Here is a 20,328-nt window from a genome sequence, read left to right as displayed (position 1 = left end):
GGAGGGCGGAGGGCGCGGGGTCCCCGGGCAGGACGGCGCTGTCCCCACGACCCCCGCGGCCGCGCCGCTGCGCTCCGGGCCGGCAGCCCGCGGCCCGGAGGACGAGCGAGCGGCGGCCGCGGCGTTCCGGTGCGCGCGCGCGCTCAGCCAATCGCGTGCCGCCCGCCCCCCGCCGCCGCGGCGAGGCTGGCGCCGGGAAGAGGAAGAGGAACATTCGCCCTCCTCCTCCCAGCGCGCGGGCGGCGGCGGCGGCGGCACCGGGGTCACGAACTCTGACCTTTCACTGACAAAAACAATAACAAACCCCCTCCCCCGCGACCCCGGCGGCGCCCCGGGGCCCGCCCCGCCGCCCCTCTCCCCGCCGCGGCGTCTGGGCCGCCGCCGCCCGCCGCCCGCGAGCCCGCGGCCCCGGGCTCCCGCCCTCCGCCGACGCCGGCCTCCGCGCGCTCGCCCTCCGCGCCGGGGGCCGCCCGCCGCAGACACGGGACCCGCTGCGAGGCCGCCGCGGCGCCCAGCCCTGAGGTAAGCGGGACGGGGCGGCGGCGGGCGCCGGCGGCGGGGGGCGGGCCTGCGCGGGCTCGGGGCGCCGGCGGCGGAGCCCGGCCTTTTACCTTTGCCACGGGGCGGCGGCGCCCGGCGCTTTGCATAGTGGGCCGGGCCGCGCCCTCCCGCCCTCCCTCCCCGCCCGCCCGCCCGCCCGCGGCCCCGCCGGGCGAGCAGCCGGGCTCCCCTGACCGGTCCGGCCGCGCGGGCGGGGGGGGGGCGGAGGGGAACGGCCGCGGCCCCGCCTCACGGCTGGCCCCCCGCCAGCGCCGCCATCTTGTTCCCGCCAGAGACGGCCCCGGCCGGGCCGGGCGCCCCTCCTGCGGGCCCTCCTCCGCCTCCCCGCGTCCCTCCTTCCCCGACTCCCCGGCTCCGCGCCCGGGCGCCTCCCGCCTGCCGTTGAGGGCGGCCCTGGCCCAACCGCCGTTTTTTTCTGAGAGGGAAAGGAGGAAGGCGGGCGCAGGGCGCGACCTTCTGAGCGACGGCCGCGCTGGCCAATGGGCCCTCGGATAGGAGGGCCGGGCCTGTGGCGCCGCCCCCGAGGCTGTGCTGATTGGCTCGCGCGTCGGAGGGTGGCCCTGAGGGCCGGGAGCCGAGGCCGCCGCGCGGTGCGGGGCCGGGGCCGCGGGAGGCCGGGACGGAGCCGGGCGGGGGCCCGCGGAGGCGCATCCGCTCCAGCTCGGCCGTGCGGTGGGGCTGTGGCGCTGAGGCGAAGGAGCGCTCGAAGCCCGGCGCGGTCTCGTGAGCCGAGTCCTTGGAGTCTGTCAGTGTGGGGCCCGCGGCGCCGGGCCGTGTGGGGCCCGGGCCCGGCCTTCCCTCTTGGAGTTGTCAGCGCTCGGAGAGTGGAGCCCGGGCTACCCCGCCGCCCAGAGTGACGGGAAACCGGGCGCCCTCGCCGGGGCAGGGCCGCCGCCCGCGCCAGCGCCGAACCGGGCCCAGGCGGTGCGGTGGCTCCCGCCGGTCATCCCAGCCGCCCAGGAGGCTGAGATCGGAGGACCACGGTTCAAAGCCAGCCCGGGCAGGAAAGGCCGTGAGACTCTGATCTCCAAATAACCGGAAAAGCCGGAAGTGGCGCTGTGGCTCAAGGGGTAGAGCGCCAGCCTTGAGCAGAAGAGGCTCAGGGACAGCGCCCAGGCCCAGAGTTCAAGCCCAGGACTGGCGCACGGACTCACGCAAGCTGTGTGAGCGCGAGGTTGCGGAGTCGCCAGCAGTGGAAAGCTGAAGGGCTTTATTAAAAACACAAATGTACTTTGTTTTAGGCACTAGGGTTACATCTAGAGGACCAACTGGAGAAGGCCCCAGGCCACCTAGAGTTGGGTGAGTGATGAAAAGACGAAGAAGTAGTTTCAGAGAGAGAGAGAGCGAGCTCATCAGTTCCATGAAGAGGAGACTGGGTGGTATGCTAAGGACTGCCCAGGGGTATGCATTTAGATTGGATGGTAGGGAAGGCTGGCCACTCAGGATGGTGTTTGGATGGAAGGGCCCAGGAAGAAAAAAATAGGGTTCCAGACACCAGCATGCAGCCTCCTCACAGGAGAGAAGGCTGGGGGTGTGAGAATGGTGACTGGGGGCAACGACTCTAATCTATGTTCATCGAACTTATGCCCAACTAATACCCCAGGCACATAGGAATACAAGATGGCAAAGATTGTAATCTTCAAACACATATGAACATGATTCTTCGGACACACAGGCATACACACATACAAAATGTTTTAGGCAGAAGTTAAAGCGTTGTGGTTAACTGCTCATTGTTTACCAGCAGTGTAATTTTGAGTAAGGTACTTAGCCATTTTGAGCCAGAAAGCCTCCAAATGCTAAGAGAACCTTCCCTTTAGAATTGACTTAACATAAAAATTTAAAAGCCTAAAAAAAGGTGTCTGGTACATAGTAAATACTTAATAAAAATTGGAGGTTATTGTAATTATGAAGCAGTAGTTGTCTGTCAGAGACAGTTAAATGGTAGAAACAATGAATTTTCTGGCAGTGTGGCTGTAGGAGCCAAAACATTACATTACATTCGACTCTTCTATTTCCAGTGCATGCCTGGCATCCACTCCAAAAGCTTACTAAGAAAATCAGGTGTGGGACCAGGTACTACTAACCAGAGTATAGAGCACTTTGCCAATTGCAGATCTTTTACAGGTATTACAGTGTTTAGGCTCCAATGTAGAAGCTACTTTTCTGCTGTCTGTTAAAGCATTCCAGTGCTTGTCAGTTCTTTTCTTATCCCAGCTCTGGACACACTGACTTGCCTTCATCTTCCTTCACAGTGGTTTACCATCAGCCAGGTACCTTGAAATACTCAAATGCTTGTCTGCTCGCCACTCCTCCTCCCCCTCAGTCTTTCCCTTTCTCCAGGAAATTCTGAGTCCCACTGCCAGTCTAGATCAGATTCTTTTATTTTCTATTTTGTCCTTGCCTTTATAACCTTCATCTCACTTTGTAATTAATACTCCTGATTGTTTGATTAGTGTTGTCCTTTTTAGTACACAATAAGCGTTGTTCCAGTGGGAATCATTTTGCTCACCATTTTGTGTCTAGCTCTTAGCAGAATGCCTGGTACTGTTTGTGGAATGAGTGAAGTGTTGATAATTGATGATATCGCTAAGTTGTTGCACATAAATGGGGGCTTTTTTATGTGTACTTGTTTGGAAGTTGAAGGAACACTACTTGCAACAAGATGTTTGCTACAGTATTTGCATGAATTTTGGACATTTTAACTGAGACATCACTGCCTGCAAATGTAAATATAGGTGAGATGACCTATTTGAATCTTCTACACTTCTCTCGTATGTTTTGTTTCTTTAAGACAAGAAACATTTTTTTAAATTTATTTTTGCTTATGTGGTGCTAAGGAATCGAACCCAGGGCCTCAGGCATGCAAGGCAAGCGCTCTACCGCTGAGCCACCTTCCCAGCCCCGACAAGAAACATTTTATTAATTGAATTGCTAGAGTAATTACATAAAAATTAACAGGCTCATGTGTAAAGAAGCTAATAGCTCCAAATATAATCATGCCATTTACCTTGAAGAATTATAGTACCATACTATGATTTTCTTTAAATAAAAAATTCTGGTCTTTATTTCTCTGTCACAGGGGCTCTCAGAGCAAGGATGTGGACTGAAATAGATTTGCAGAGAGTTGGAATTTATCTTTCCATCTTCTTATGGCTTTATCAAAGTTAAAATCATGTTTACAACATATGTCAAGCTTCTACTAGAAAGATTGTGTGTGTGTGTGTGTGTGTGTGTGTGTGTGTGTGTGTGTGTGCGCGCGCGCGCGCGCGCGCGTTAGTAAAGTGTAAATCCAGGGCCTTGTATGTTAGACAAGCACTCTACAATTTGATTCTCACCCCCAGCCCTCTTTGCTTTATTCTCCAGGTAGGGTCTCACCTTTTTTGCCCAGGGCATTGGCATAGGAGACAGGTTAAAGCAGGTTCAGAGCTGGTGTCTGGGAGCCTTGGATCAGAGGGAGGGATGGGAAGAGGACTGTTGAGGACAGGACAGCCTTTGAACTCTCCTTTGTGATACACTCCTGGACTCCAGTAGCCTGTATTGATGAAAGTCCATCTCAGGGCAAAGGGTGACTTTTCAGGGCAATAAAAATTACCTTCTTCACTATAATAAGCAGACACCTAAAAATCCCTTGACAGGAAGTAACACCTTTTATTTCATAATTGTTGACAGTTCCAAAGATTCTTTTTAGTAATGTTAACATGGCTAAGAACCTTATTCCAAGGTTGAAGGAAGATACCATTTTCTCCTCTTTGGGCTGTAGGAGAAAGTGCTGGTGACTGGAGAGTAGAGTGCTGTTGCCACATATGGAGGTCAACTGTGCCTGGTGGGCTAAGGCGTTGTGGTTGCGTGGGGACCCCGCGTGTTTACCTTTATTGTTTCTGTAGTGAGTAAAAACAAAACTAAACAGGAAATAAAAAAGTTCTACCTGGTTACCCACACACCTTTTAAAAACTCTGATGATGGAAGTGGAGCTATGGCTCAAAGTGGTAGAGCACTAGCTTTGAGCAGAAGAGCTCAGGAACAGTGCTCAGGCCTTGAGTTCAAGCCTCACAACCACAAGAAAACAAAAACACCCCAACAACCCTGATGGCCTGCCATTGGAGCAGACAGGTCTCTGAGAAAAATACACAACTGAAATTGGATGGCTGTAGAAGTTTCACAATGATGCACAGCCAAGTGGCTTTTATGGCAGAGTGGATCTGGTTATGGATTATTTGTAGAACATTTTAGAAATGTCATTTGTATCTCCCATTGCCACTCCCACACTGCTTCTGCAATAACATATCTTTCTTTTCACTAAGTTGATTAGGTAAATGTCTTGCAGTTATTGAAGAAACATTACCTTTTAATTGCTTTGCCAAAGCTAAAAACAAATGTCACAAAGTGTATCAGCCCCTGGCTGAAAGGCTGGTAATTAGAATGTGTTTATTGACTTAATACAATCACAGTTTTTAAGAAATAAAATTTAAACGTCCTTTTTGTGGGGTTTTGTTTGCCTGTTTGAAGAGGGACAGGGCAGGGTATAGTGACACATATCCAGTCCTAATACTTGGGAAATTGAGGCAGGAGGGTCACCAGTTTAGGGCCAACTTGACCTACATAGGCCCAGTCTTTTTTTTTTTTTTTTTTTTTTTTTTGCCAGTCCTGGGGCTTGAACTTTGCACCTGACAGGAGAGGTTGAGCATGAAGTCTAGTGGTATAGCTTGTGTTTAGCATGTAAACAGGTTTTGTCTCATTCCCACTACCAAAAATAAAAGTTAAAAATAAGAATGCATGCATGCGAGGCAAGCACTCTACCACTGAGCCACCTTCCCAGCCTAAGAAATTTTTTTTCTTTTTCTTTTTTGTCAGTCATGGGGCCTGAACTCGGCCTGGGTGCAGTCCCTCAGCTCTTCAACTCAAGTATAGTGCTCTACCACTTTGAGCCACAGCACCACTTCTGGCTTTTTTGGTAGTTTAGTGGGAATAAAAATCTCAGACTGTTCTGCTTGGACTGGCTTTGAACCACAAACCTCAGATCTCAGTCTCCTGAGTAAGATGATAGGTGTGAGCTGCCAGAACCCAACAGTGTTTAGTCTTTTAATATGGAAAATACAAGTTTTTTTTGGGGGGGGGGGATGGGAAGGGATGGGAAGGGGAAACAAAGGAGGAAGCTACAATGCTTGATAAGAAATGTACTCATCTTGCCCATGTAATTGTAACCCCTCTGTACAGTATTTTCACAATAAAAAATAAAGAAAATACAAGTTTTCTGAGAGGGGAATAATGCACAAAAAAAGTTACATGAACCTATTGTGGCTTCATGGTAGAGTGCTTGCCTAGCATGCATGAGGCCCTGGGTTCGACTCCTCTGTACCACATAAACAGAAAAAGCTGGAAGTGGCTCAAGTGGTAGAGTGTTAGCATTGAGCAACAGAAGCTCAGGGACAGTGCTCAGGCCCTGAGTTCAAGCCCCAGGACTGGCAAAGACAAAAGCTTAAGCTGGGCGCCTGTGGCTCATACCTATAATCCTAGCTACTCAGGAAGCCCGAGATCTGAGGATCACAGTTCAAAGCCAATCCAGGCAAACTCTTATCTCCAATAAACTACTCATAAAAAGCCAGAAGTGGCCTTGTGGTTCAATGGTAGAGCAGTAGCCTTGAGCACAGAGAGGCTCGGGGATGGTATCTAGGTCCTGAGTTCAAATCCCAGGACCAGGGGGAAAAAAAGCCCTGGTCTTCCCGTAGAAGGTGGCTCAGTGGTAGAGTGCTTGCCTTGCATGCATGAGGCCCTGGGTTTGATTCCTCAGCACCACATAAGCAGAAAAAGCCGGAAGTGTTGATGTGGCTCAGGTGGTAGAGTACTACCCTTGAGCTGAAGAGCTGAGGGACAGCGCCCAGGCCCAGAGTTCAGGCCCAACTACTGGCAAAAAAATAAATAAATAAAAAAGTGGCGGCATTTTGATGATGAGGTATAGACTGAACTTGACCTTGAAGGTACCCCAGGGAACTTTTTCTTCTTCTAGAATTTTATTTATTAAACCCTTGTTTTCATTTCCTGGTTTCAAGTTTGAATATATGATTCCCAAGTTTAGGGCTATGTAATTGTCATGTTTTGTTCTTTTTCTGGCTCTTCAGATTTTTCTGTCTTTATTTTCCCATTAGTACAAAAAGGCTTCTGCCAGTTACAGTAGAACTGAATTTTTATGGAATACTTCATACCCAATAGTGGGATACCTGTTTTTTTGCAAAGGGTCACTTGGATTTTTGTTTTTGTTTTTGCTTTGTCGGTCATGGAGCTTGAACTCTGACCTACAGCACCACTTCTGGTTTTCTAGTGGTTTATTGGAGATAAGAGTCTCACGGACTTTCCTGCCTGGCCTGGCTTTGAACTGTGATCCTCAGATCTCAGCCTCCTGAGTAGCTAGGAGTACAGGCCACCAGCACCCAGCTTTCATTTGGATTTTTTTTTTTTGCCAGTCATGGGGCCTGAACTCTGGGCCTGGGCACTGTCCCTCAGCTCTTCAGCTCAAGGCTAGTGCTCCCACTCAAGCCATAGTGCCACTTCTGGCCTTTTCTGCTTATGTGGTGCTAAGGAATTGAACCCCAGGCCTCATGCATGCAAGGCAAGCATTGTACCACTGAGCCACCTTCCCAGCCCTCATTTGGATTTTTATAATAACATCATTTGTGGGTTTTACAACTGGAAACATATGAGAAGCATATGAGTCTGTCCTGTCATATGTCAAGTGATTTCAAGGGCCTAATACTGCATGTGGGCCAGACATTCCCCAGCCCTGCCTTCAAATTCAAGAAATTTTATCTAGTAGTATTTTGCAAATAAGTATTGATCTTTTAAATGTTGACACGATTTTATCCTAATTCTGCCCATTATTTTGCCTAGTTTTTGCAATTCAGCAGTGTGAATTACAAATGCTGTTGGTGTATTCATATAATACATATAATTCATATAATAGTTACCACCTTCAGATCTTCTGAGAAAGTAAAAGCACTGTCACCTTCAAGTCGCAGCTACATTTTCATGCCTACTCAGTTCTGGGTGCAGTGCATACATATTTAAGATCTAATCTTCACATAACCTCATATGATCAGTATTAAACAGATGATGTCAGTGTTGGAGCCTCAAAAACCTACTGTACTTTTTTAGATGAGAAAATACCAAAAGAGTAGATACCTTTAATGCTGTGTAATTATGGCCATGGATGATTTGAATCAGTTGATTGTGATGGGAAAATCAGGGTTACACATTCCTGCCACAGAAGACAGTTTCCTTGGCCCAGAACTGACTATTTGAGACACCAGCTGTAGGCCTGGTTGAGGAGCACAGATGGGCTGTCATGGTCTCCGAATGAGATGGAACTCTTCCTAGTTGAGAGTCCCACTTTCATGGCATTATGATCTGTAGCCTGGTATGGCTGAAGGACCCCGGTAGGAAGGGTTAGGCAGCTGTCACTTGAGAGCTTGGAAGAACTCATTCAAGACATGGTTGTATTCTGTGCTCCCAGCATCCTGTGTTCTGTATCCCAGTTCTACATTGTGTCATTTGTGAGCCATTCATGTTAAGTTTTAGAATATGCCTTCCATCTCAGACTCTTACACCTGAATTGTCTACTCTGTGTAGAGCTTTGTGTGTGTTTGTGACTTGAATTCAGGCACTGGGCTCTGCCCCTGGAGCTTTAATACTCTACCACTTGAGTCACAGATCTACCTTTAGCCTTTTTTTTTGTTTGTTTGTTTGAAACTCATGGCCATTCTTGTCCAGGCTGGCTTTGAACCATGATCCTCAGATCTCAGGCCCCTAAGTAGCTAGAATTACAGGGGTGAGCCACCAGCGCCCAGCTCTGTGTAGAACTTTCTATATTCCCTTTCTGGCAGTGCTAAAACATAGCTTAAATACTGCTTGTCTTGTAAGATTTTCACAGGCTCCTACAGGCAGTTCATCAAAATCAGGGCTATTCTCTTCCACCCCTTTTTCTTGTTATTAATTCTTAGCAGTCAACCCTTGCCTAGTTCATGACAGTTAATAAATATTGGTGCAGGTATTTGGGCTTAATTAGTTTAATGCCATCAGGGAAAGATAGAGTGGTAGTATTTTCTTACTGAAGATACCTGGTTTTACAGCTCTTGGCAACAGTCTGGCTCTTTTCCATAAACATTATTGTGGGTGGAGGCAGGTGTTTAAGATGAGTGACTCAGCAGCCCTTGAGACTCAGTTTTCTGAATCAGGAAGCTAGCTAGTTCAGTGTTCTGTTCACATTTAATAATAACCATTTAATAATTATTAGCTCTGCCAGCCAAGAAGATTGTCTTTTGTTATGTTGTTGTTAGCTATGGGGCTTGAACTCTGGGCCTGGACGCTGTCCCTCAGCTTTTCAGCCCAAGGCTAGTGCTCTACCACTCGAGCCACAGCACCACTTCCAGTTTTCTGATAGTTAATTGGAGATAAGAGTCTCATGGACTTTCCTGCCCAGGCTGGCTTTGAACTGTGATCCTCAGATCTCATCCTCCCAAGTAGCTAGGATTGTAGGCGTGAGCCACGGGCGCCTGGCTAAGAAGATTGTCTTTAAAAGCATTTTTTTTCCTTTTCAGTGCTGAGAGTCATACCCAGGGCCCTTGACTTAGTAAGACTCTTGTCACAGAGCCACACTTCCAAATCCTCTAGCCCTCCAATTTTATTTCTATAGTTGATAACAGCAAAGCAATAGCATTTTTTTTTCCTCCAGAATGTAGTTGCAAAACTATATTGTGCTAGTGAATATGGACTTTCAAACTACATATAAACACAGCCCCTATTCTTGGAGCTTTTGTTTTGGTCTAAAATTGGGATTGGAACTGGGTATCTGCCTTTTTTGCTTATTGGCTAGCACTTTACCAGTCCTGCCACACCTCCAGCCCCAAAGGTGTGCCCAGGCTGGTCTCAAACTTGTGATCCTCCTGCCTGATACTTCTTGTTGATGACTAGTATGTACCACCACAAAGCCCCACAGGGCTTTTCAATCTAGTGAAACACCCTGTGCTTGATAATCATGCTCAATACTCTTCCTCAAGATCTGTCATCTCCTGAGTGATCTTTCCACTTGTAGGACAACTTATAGCCGTGATAACAGTGAAAGAAACTCTTAGGTGAGTCTTGACCATGATTGTTGTCTTTCTTTTCTGGGTGCGCCTGAGTTAAATCCCTTTCCCTTCCTAACACTTCCTGGAGGGTCTTGTTTCTTCCATTGTTATGTCCTAAAAGAAGAAACCTTTATCTATTATATAGTATCTAAGAATGGGGTATGTTTTATGCCAACTTAATTTTGAAAGTAATGAAATGGAAAATACTTTTTTTTTTTGGTCAGTTGTGGGGCTTGAACTCTGGGCTTGGGCGTTATCCCTGGGCTCTTCAGCTCAAGGTGAGCATTCTACCACTTGAGCTATAGCGCCACTAGTTTTTCTAGCGTCACTAGGTTTTCTAGTGGTTTATTGAAGATGAGAGTTTCACGGACTTTTCTGCCCAGGCTGGATTTGAACCGTGATCCTGAGATCTTAGCCTCCTGAGTAGCTAGGATTACAGGCGTGAGCCACTGGTACACGGCTAGAAAATACTTTTAAAACTGCTTCTCACTTTTCTGCTCTGACAGTTTAAATCTTGATGTTGAAAGCATTTGTTTTATAGTTTCTTAATCAATTTCTCTCCCTTTCAGACTTACTCTGACTCTACTTGTTTTTCTAGAAGGTGCACATTTCTCCTGGTTCAGTTTTAAGTAGTTGTTGTGATGCTTAGAGCTGCTTTAGAGGCAGGGAATCAACACTGAGATCAAGAATTTTTGTATAAAGAAAGGTTCTCTATCTTCAAGTAAAAAAGGAATTGGAAAGCAGAGTGTAGTGGTTCACACCTATAATCGTAGCTACTTGAGAGGCTGAGATCTAAAGGATTATGATTTGAGAGATCCCATAAATCCCAACCAATAAAAGGCTGGGCATGGTAGTGCACATTTTTTTTTTTTTGTCGGTCATGGGGCTTGAACTCTGGGCCTGGGTGCTGTCCCTCAGCTCTTCAGCTCAAGGCGAGTGCTCTACCACTTGAGCTACAGTGCCACTTCCAGCTTTCTAGTGGTTTATTGGAGATCGGAGTCTCACGGTCTTTCCTGCCCGGGCTGGCTTTGAACCGCGATTCTCAGATCTCAGCCTCCTGAGTAGCTAGGATTACAGGCGTGAGCCACCGGCGCCCGGCGGTAGTGCACATTTTTATACTTACTACTGGAACACATACATAAGGAGGATTGCAGTCTCAGCCAGCACAGGCAAATTAGCAAGACTATCCAAAAACTAAGAGTAAATGATGTTGTGGGGCAAGGCATCTGCCTAGCAAGCCCAAGGCCACAACTCAGCCCCCAGTACCACCAAAACAGAAAGGCGCTTGAGATAATTCATGAAATTGGTGGGGGCATTTGTCCTACCAGAGACGAGACTTACTGTAATGCCCATTAGTAGAACACATGCAAAGCATGCGAAAGGCTCTGGAATCGGTCTCCAAAAAGCCAGTCTCCCCCAGGATGGAAGAAGAGAAAATGAATATATAACCACAAGGACTGCTTCACCGTTTTAGACCTGATCCTTACTGTGGGTTGCCTGGTGTCACTGTATCATTTATTTGGGACAGGAGGAGCTAGTTCTTTTTCATGACATGTTCCCATTTCTTTCCCTTTCTATTTTGGCAATAAAATTACCTAAACAAGAATTATGATATTAGAATTGGCTCTCTACTAGTGTATAGAATGGTAAAGAAAGTCACAAGAAAATTAAAAAGCCTATAATACTTTACATGGGAACTCTACCTAATTGCATTAAAAAATTGCAATACATAATTTTCTGAGTACACAAATGAATTGTACATGGGTTTATAAATTTTTTTTTTTTTTTTTTTTTTTTGGTCCAGTCGTGGGGCCTGAACTCTGGGCCTGGGCACTGTCCTTCAGCTCAAGGCTAGCACTCTACCACTTGAGCTACGTCACCACTTCCGGCTTTTTTCTTTTTGCTTATGTGGTGCTGAGGAATCGAACCCAGGGCCTCAGGCATGTAAGGCAAGCGCTCTACCACTGAGCCACCTTCCCAGCCCATGGGTTTATAAATATTGCACATTCATTACAACTGTGTAGTTATGATGCAAATCCCAAAGTAACTTCTACTAGAGCTTTGTTTTTCTATTGAGCAAATCGTGTAGGAGTTAAGTTCAAACTGTACCCCGTCTATCCTGGATTTTGTGTTAGAATTAACTAGGAAAAGTTTAAGAAATACTCAGGGGCACTGTCTTATGGCCAGAAGAGACCAGGGGTCTGACGGTAAACTTGTACTCAAATGGCCCTCATCTAGGAGACAAGCACACTCTTTGGTCTTTAGGTGTTCTACTTCAATTCCTCAGTTTTTACAAATGATAACAGAAAATTTATTTTTTCCTGTTAGTGAAATGCTGAGTTATCCGGTTTTCTAAGTAACATATTCTTGTAAGCACATTATCTGTATGTTTTTCTTGTTGATAATGTTCATTTTTCAATCTATGACCAAGGTGCATTAGCACCTGGGCAGGGCTTAGCTCCTCATTTCACCACTAAAAGTAGAGTTTCCGATAGCAGTCTTGTGCTCTGTCCAAAGCTGATCTCATACTATTCTCAGATAGCTACCTTCTTACTCAGTGTACTATGACTGGGAGCTTCCACCTCCCAGAGCAGTGAACCAAGTTGTTAAAACCCAGATGACCTAGTCATTAAAGTTTCAACATCATCTGCCAAGAGAAGTTTTGTTCCCAAATTAAAGTGTTTCCACAGTTACTTTCGGCACTTGTGATTAAAGACGCTGGTCTTCAGTATGTTCTGGCATGCTGGACTTGTAGCTCCATCTCCGTCGATGGCACAGTCCATGTAAGACAATACCAAACGTAAATTTTGGTTAGTAATAGTTTTCAAGTAGCCTGGTTTTTTCCCCACCTGATAGAAGTTGCTGCATCTTTCCAAACAGGTTCTCTAATGGTCTTGCTTCATCATGGCCACAAATATGGAGGGGCTGGTTCAGCACAGAGTGGGGACCCAGCAGGTGGCTGAGGTGAGTTCCAGGGGCTGGCACCCTTGCTTCTGAGAGGAAAGAAAAATCAGTGTGCTCTGTTGTTTCAAAATAGTCCCAAGGAAGTTAGCACATGATCCAAATCCAAAGAGAAGAAAAAGGCAAAAATGACAAGAACAGTTGTTCATAACATTTCTTTGCATGAGCAGGTGGCTCATCTTGCATACAAGATGACTTGAGCCAAACTAATAGAATGATTCTTTATGTGGGAATTACTTTGAATTCTAACCTTATTATCATAGTTTCTCATACACTTGATATTTTACTAATACTGTAGAATCAGAGGCCGATTGTTCTGTGCATTCAGCATACTTACCATTATCCTTATGAGAAATATGAAGGCGGGTGTGTCAGTGACCACAAGACCTAGTTAAAGAATAATTACAAGCAACTTAGGAAGTACACCTACATGACATAGGGGATCCCAGAGGTGGGTCTTGAATGAAAAGTATGCATTTGTCACAGACCCAGGCAAGTAGGGTGGAAAATTTTCTATCCGATTCTAGAGGGAAGAAGGAGCCGTTTAAGTCAGAAATTCTGTAGTGGGCTGAAGCATTACATGGACTGGTATGTACAGGCAACTTGAAGTTTAAAGGACGCAGTCAGGTCTAGCTCTTGAAAAGCATAATCTATCATCACTAATGAAAAACTTTGAATACTCATTCTGTACCAGACTCTCCCTATGCCAGGGTCTTAATCCTCACTATAAACTTTTGAAGTTAGTGCTAATATTTTCATTTTAGAGATGTTGAAAGCAATACTCAAATACCAAGGGTACACTATAACAAACCTGAGATTCTAACCCACATCTTTTTATTGTCTGGAGTATCTTCAGCTAACCATGGCTCATACTGAAACTAAGGCCATTGGTTGATTGTGGGGCTTGAACTATGGGCCTGGGCGCTGTCCCTCAGCTCTTCAGCTCAAGGTGAGCACTCTACCACTTGAGTCACAGCACCACTTCCGGTTTTCTGGTAGTTCATTGAAGATAGGAGTCTCATGGACTTTCCTGCCCAGGCTGTCTTTAAACAGTGATCCTCAGATCTCAGCCTCCTGAGTAGCTAGGATTACAAATCTAGCTTGTGGCTAGATTTGTACTTTTGAATCATATTTCTAGAGCAGAGGCAAATTCACCAAGAAATGAACAAAGAAAGGACTTTAAAAGTTTTAAAATTGTTATTATAAAGATGATGTGCAGAGGTGTTACCGTTTCATAAGTCAGGTGATGAGTACATTTGTTTTGATCAATTTTACCCCTTTGCTTTATTCTCTCCCAGTTTTTTCCTCTCATCCCTGCCCATAAGTTGTATAGTTCATTTTTAGCATAATGTCTACTGAGTACCACTGCCTTTTTTTTTTTTTTGTCAGCCATGGGGCTTGAACTGAGGGCCTGGGTGCTGTCCCTGAGCTTTTCTGTTCAAGGTTAGTGCTTTACAACTTTGGGCCACAGTGCCACTTTCAGTTTTCTGATGGCTAATTGGAGATAAGAGTCTCATGGACTTTCCTGCCAGGGTTGGCTTCTTGATGGGCATTAAGAAAGGGCTTCTTCCCTTTTAAGATGTCTCTGTCAAAGAGATTAAGCTGGGCCACACCAAAGGCCTGCGTGGGAAAGGACTGGACCAGAAAAGACTTAGGCTCAGTCAGTGCTCTGTACTTTGCTGTGTCAGTGATCTTGTCCCCTCCTCTTGCAGAATACAGGTGTACCAAGTGCTCCCTACATATATAAGAATTTAATGAAAAACTAACATTAAAGATCTTTAGTTGGTGTCATGCTTTTTTTTTTTATCTTTGTCACTGTTGTTTTTAATGTATTCTTAATGTACTATGTGATTTTTTTTTGTTTGTTTGTTTCTCTTGTATGTTTTTACCCTATGGTATAACCCCTGTTTTCACTGTATTTGATTCTGGTGCCCTGCATCTTGTTTATACATTTTTCTAATTTGTGGAGAGGAAGGGAAATAACAAAATGCTGAAACAAGGACACAGGTTGACCCATTGTAACAATGAGATGTACAAGGCACTATGTTGAAAAAGAACTTTACAACTTGATGGGGGGAGGCAGGAGTTAGGGACGTGGGAAAGGAGGGATGGTAGGGGAATAACAGAGGAGAGGGGAACTGCTCAATAGGAAATTTACTCACTACCTCACTAATGCAACGGTGTCATGCTTTTTTAATTGAGCACTTCATTTTTTCTGGGTTGTGTTTGTTGTAAATTATGTACTTTTGTTGTGATTTGACATGGAATGTCCTATCTCAGGCTGAATTGCTGAGCCAGAGTTGAACTCCTGGGCTCAGTAATCTTTCTGCATTAGCCTTCCTAGTAGCAGAAACTCTAGGGTGTCACCATGCTGAGGGCCATTATGCCTTTGCCTCATGAGTGAGAAAAACAACACTGTCAAGTCTGTAAATGAATTTCTCAGACCTCCTGGTCACCCCTTTTCTATATGGATCAGCAAAGTCACAAGAACCAATGTAAAACATGGAAACTGAGTGGTTCAGCATAATTTGTCAGATTTATTTAGTTATTCATAGAGACCACTGAATATAGTGTAGACTGTTGTACTGAGTGGAAACAGAGGAGCACCACCGAGCACTGAGAGATGTGAAGGTCCCTCACTAAAGCCATGGGTAGGAGAGCTGTCTATCACCAACAACAAAGGAACTCTGAGGGAAAGGGAAAGGGAGGGCTTAAAAGCAGAAACTGCAAAGTTGACATGTTTAGTTAGCTTGAGGAGGTTAGGTGCTGTCCCTCAGCTCTTCAGCTCAAGGCAAGCGCTCTTACCACTTGAGCCACAGCATCACTTCCTAAAAATTTTTTTTTGCTGATACCAGGGCTTGAACTCAGACCTCCAACCTTGCTGGGCTTGCTTGTTCATAGCTGGCACTTTACTACTTGAGCCATGTCTCCAATCTATTTACTTGCTGCTGGTTAGTTTGGAATTTTCTGCCTAGGCTGACTTTGGACCTAGATCCTCCAGATCTCAGCTTTTTGAGTAATTAAGATTACTGGCACAGTGCACTCGTACGTGGCACACATGTTGATTTTTTTTTAAAATTGCTCATATTTATATTTTAAAAAATTGCTCATATTTATATTTTTCAATTTAAGGGCCATGGCATTGTCCCTGAGCTGCTTTTGCTCAAGGCTAGCACTTGAGCCACAGCACCATTTTTAGCTTTTTCTGTGTATCTGGTATTGAGGAATTGAACCCAGGGCTTCATGCATGCTGGGCAAGCACTCTACCACTAAGCCACATTCCCAGCCCTATAAAGAACCTTCCCATTCCCATAGCCACTCCTCAGAGGGGACCAGGCACTGTATGATGTAGGAATCAAAACCAAGCATCCTTCATGGCAGATGAGAATTCTGCCACAGAACTATTGGTTGGTTTTTGTTGTTGATTTTTTTTGTTGGTTGTGAGGCTTGAACTCTGTGCCTGGGTGTTGTCCCTCAGCTCTTTAGCTCTACCACTTCAGCCACAGCGCCACTTCCAGTTTTCTGAGTGGTTTATTGGAGAAAATTCTCACGGACTTTCCTGCCCAGGTTGGTTTTGAACTGTGATCCTCAGATCTCAGCCCCCTGAGTAGCTAGAATTAGTTTTTTAAAAAAGAAATGATTTGACAAGTGCCAGTAACTGAGGCAGTGAGATACCTTTTATTCTTTTTCTTTTTTGTTGGTTGTAGAGCAGTGAGATATCTAATAATTTATTAATTTTATCTTTCACACTTTAAAAATTGAATTTTTCAGGCTGGGAAGGTGACTCAGTGGTGAGTGCTTGCCTTGCATTCATGAGGCCCTGGGTTCTATCCCTCAGCACCACATAAGCATAAAATGCCAGTAGTGGTGCTGTGGCTCAAGTGGTAGAGTGCTAGCCTTGAGCTGAAGAGCTGAGGGACAGCACCCAGACCCAGAGTTTAGGCCACAGGACTGACAAATAATAAATAAGTAAATAAATAGAAATTTTCTAACCGGGCTTTAGTATTTCATAAGTGTTGAAGATTTCGCTGTGTAGCTGAAAATTTAAAGTAGATACAATACAAATAAATGTATAGTGTGTAATGTTGCCTAAATAAAGACAGTTTGTCAGGTGTGTAAGATGTTTTGAGTGAGGGCAATTTGAAGAGCTTACTTGTTATCTAAAGGTGTCACCATGGGATTCTCTGAATAGGAAGGTCCTACAGAGTGGAGAAAGGTAAAATCTTAGGCGCTCATTACTCATTTTCTCATCAGGGCTTGTGTCTTCACTGCAGAACACTTACGTGCTTCCATGTAAGGGAATGTTTAAAAACAGATCTTCCCATTCCAAAATAAACCTTAGTATTGGCAAGGACTCATCGTCAAGGGGGAGAGAACACAGTCATTGCTCAGGTGTCAAGTTTCTGTGTCTGGATTTAAATTTGATTAATTTTTCCCTCTTATGGTGGAAAGTACAGTCCAACTTCATTCCTTTTGCTTGGAGTTTTCCCAGCGCCATTTGTTAAAAAGATGTCTTTCCCCCCTATTTTGAATTTCTTGTCATTCTGGAATGGACATAACTGGAAGAATTTATTTCTTGTGTCTGTTTTTTTTCCTCTAATGTTGGTAAAAATGACATAACATGAAACTGTCTTAACCATTTGTAGGTTCACAGTTCAGTAACATTAACTGTATCTATATTTTTGTGTAATGAACAGATCTTCACAGCTTCATCTTGTAAACATGAAATACTATTTATTAACTGGTAGTACCCTCATCTGCTATAGCCCTTGACAATCATCATTCCAGTTTCTATGAACTTGACTACTTTTGATGCATCTTATAAGTAGAATCATACAGAACTTGTCATTTTGTGACTGGTTTAATTTACTTAACATGTTGTTAAGGTTCAGGCTGTGTTCTGTTTTATTGGTTTATATATGTGTCTATTCATACATAGTACTGCACTTTTTTTTTCTTTTTGTTTGCTTGTATTTCATGAATTTTTGAGATGACCCCACTTTGTAGCCCAGACTGGCTTTGAATTTGCAATCTTTCTACCTAAGCCTTTGAAGTGCTACAGTTGTAGGCATGTAACACTACAACTGGCTCACCTCACTGTTATATTGAAGCTTCACCTTTTTCGTTTTTGGTGGTGGTCCTGGGGCTTGAACATGGGGCCTGGGTGCTGTCCCTGAGCTTTGTTGTTCAAGGCTAGCACTCTACTACTTAAGGTACAGTACTACTTCCAGTTTTCTTATGGCTAATTGTAGATAAAAACTTCAGGGACTTTCCTGCCCAGGCTGGCTTTGAACTGTGATCATCAGATCTAAGCCTCCTGAGTATCTAGGATTACAGGCATGAGCTACTGGTGCCCAACAAGAATCTTTTTTTCCTTTATCAGGTGCTGGGAGATAGCACCCAAGGCCTAAAAGCATGATACACAGATTTTACCATTGAACTTGAGCCCTATAGTAAAATTTTAAATCAGAAACTGAAAAATCCAGCTTTGCTTTTCTTTTTCAAGAGACTGGCTGTTTGGATTCCTAGAGAGTCCGTCTGAAAGAAAATTTCTAGTTCTGCACAAAGTATCATTGCACCTTTGATAGGGGTAATAATGGAATGGTTACATCGCTTTGGGTGTGTTGCTATCTTGAAACTAATGTCATGCAAGTCCATGAGTGTGGATATCTTTCCATGAATTTCTTTAATTTCTGTTAGCAGTGTTCTGTAGGTTTTTAGTGTACAGTCTTTTTTTCTTGGTTAAATTTATATATCAGTATTATATCTCAGTATTTTATTCTTTTTGATACTATTCATACTTTTTTTGGGGGGGGAGTCCGGTCGTGGGGTCTGAATTGTGGGCCTGGGCACTGTCCCTCAGCTCTTCAGCTCAAGGCTAGCGCTCTACCACTTGAGCCACAGTGCCACTTCCAGCTTTTTTCTTTTTGTTTATGTGGTGCTGAGGAATCGAACCCAGGGCCTCAGGCATGCAAGGCAAGCGCTCTACTACTGAGCCACCTTCCCAGCCCCTGCTATTCATACTTTTGATTAATACTTCTTGATATAATTTGATACATTTTTAAAAATACAATTTTATTGTTATTAAGGTCTTTTACAGAGGGGTTATTGTTTCATAAGGTAATGAGTATATTTCTTTTTTGAACAGTGTTACCTCTTCTTGCTTTCCCCAGTTTTCCCCTCTTGCTCCTGCCCACATGTTACATAGTTCATTTTCCACAAAATTTGATACTTGATATTTTTTTTTTTGGTCCTGGGCTTGAACTCTGGGTCTGGGCGCTGTCCCTCAGCTCTTCAGCTCAAGGCTAGCACTCTACCACTTGAGCCACAGCGCCACTTCTGGCTTTTTCTGCTTATGGAGTACTGAGGAATCAAACCCAGGGCCTCATGCATGCAAGGCAAACACTCTACCACTGAGCCACATTCCCAGCCCTATACTTGATACTTTTTAAGTGGAATTATTTTCTTAATTTTTTTTGTTGAAGTGTTAATATAGAGAAGTGAAAATCATTTTTGTGTGTTGATACTATATTCTACAAGTTTGCTGAATTCATTAGGTTTAATGAGTTTTTGAGGGTTTATTTATAGTAATTTGTGGGGTTTCCTATGTCAGCTGTACATAGACATTTTCTTCTTTTCTCATCTTCTTTCACCTCATTGCTCTGGGCTAGGACTTTGAGTACAATGTTGAACAAAAGTGTTACAAGTAGGCATCCTTGCCTTGTTCTTGATCTTAGAGTAAAAATTTTCAGTCTTTCATCATTGGTTTGGTACTACTAGCTGTTATTTTTCATATATGGCCTTTATTATGGTGAGGTTATTTTCTTCTACCCATGCTTTGTTGAGTGTGTGTGTGTGTGTGTGTGTGTGTGTGTGTGTGTGTGTGTGTGTGTATGTGTGTGTGTGAGAGAGAGAGAGAGAGAGAGAGAGAGAGATTCCGATGGGATACTGAATTTTTTCAAATCTGTTTTCTCCACCAATTGAAAAGATAAAGTGAGTTTCTTTCTTCATTGTGTTTCTTCATCGAGTTTCATATGTTAACCCATCTAGATAGAAATCCTAGAACACACCTCTGTGGATCATGGCATATATTCCTTTTGATATGTGCCAGTATTAAGGATCTTTGCATCCGTGTTCATATGCGGTGCTAGTCTATAGTCTTGATGTCTACTCTGATGCTGGCCTCAAAATGAGGTTAGGAATATTCTCTCCTCTTCAGTTTTTTTTTTTTTTTTTGACAAGTTTGGTAGAGACTGATGATAATTATTCTTTAAATGTTTACATTTTCCTCTCAGTTGTTTCTCTCAAAGCAAAATCATTTTGTCTAGCACTTTTCCTTTTTAGAAAGTTCTGATTCCTTATTAAACCTCGTTACTATCTGCAGGTACACTCAGATTCTCTTATTTCTTCAAGGTTCAGTCTTGGTAGATTGTGGTTTTTCTAGGAACTTTTCCAGTTTGTTTGCTGTACTGACAAACCTTTTTTATTTCTGTAAAATCTTTATGCCTTCACTTGGAGATAAGAGTCTCCCAGCCTTTCCTGCCTGAACAGCCTTTTGAGTAGCTAGTATTATGAGTGTGAGCCGCCAGCACCCAGCGTAGTAAAAGTTTTTGAGAGTCACACACCCTCATGTGAAAGAAGTGGCTGAACCATTAGTTAGCTCAGATGTTAATCAATTTGTTGAGTA

The 20,328-nt window shown here is 44.5% G+C and overlaps 1 protein-coding gene across 5 annotated transcripts in view; it reads left to right on the top strand.

Moving 5' to 3' along the window:
• The first annotated feature begins 201 nt into the window (after positions 1-201).
• The window catches only part of LOC138824836 (nuclear receptor subfamily 2 group C member 2), a 59,974-nt gene continuing 39,847 nt past the window's right edge, over positions 202-20,328 (top strand). For 2 of the 5 annotated variants that reach the window (XR_011371196.1, XM_070019193.1), the window contains exons 1-2: positions 202-522; positions 12,561-12,644. Coding sequence is in view for 2 of the 5 variants with exons in the window: in XM_070019193.1 (XP_069875294.1) it covers positions 12,585-12,644 (60 nt within the window). In the remaining 3 variants the exon portion in view is untranslated. Of the gene's footprint in view, positions 523-1,400; positions 1,861-12,560; positions 12,645-20,328 lie in introns of those variants that run through there. The other 3 variants (XM_070019194.1, XM_070019196.1, XM_070019195.1) reach the window with 3 other exon arrangements.

This window comes from Dipodomys merriami, unplaced genomic scaffold, assembly GCF_024711535.1.
Source record: "Dipodomys merriami isolate MVZ:Mamm:240054 unplaced genomic scaffold, mDipMer1.0.p SCAF_13, whole genome shotgun sequence".
In the NCBI taxonomy this organism is placed as follows: Eukaryota; Metazoa; Chordata; class Mammalia; order Rodentia; family Heteromyidae; genus Dipodomys; species Dipodomys merriami.
Note: the sequence above shows the minus strand (reverse complement) of the source record. Positions and strands in the feature narration are given on the sequence as shown.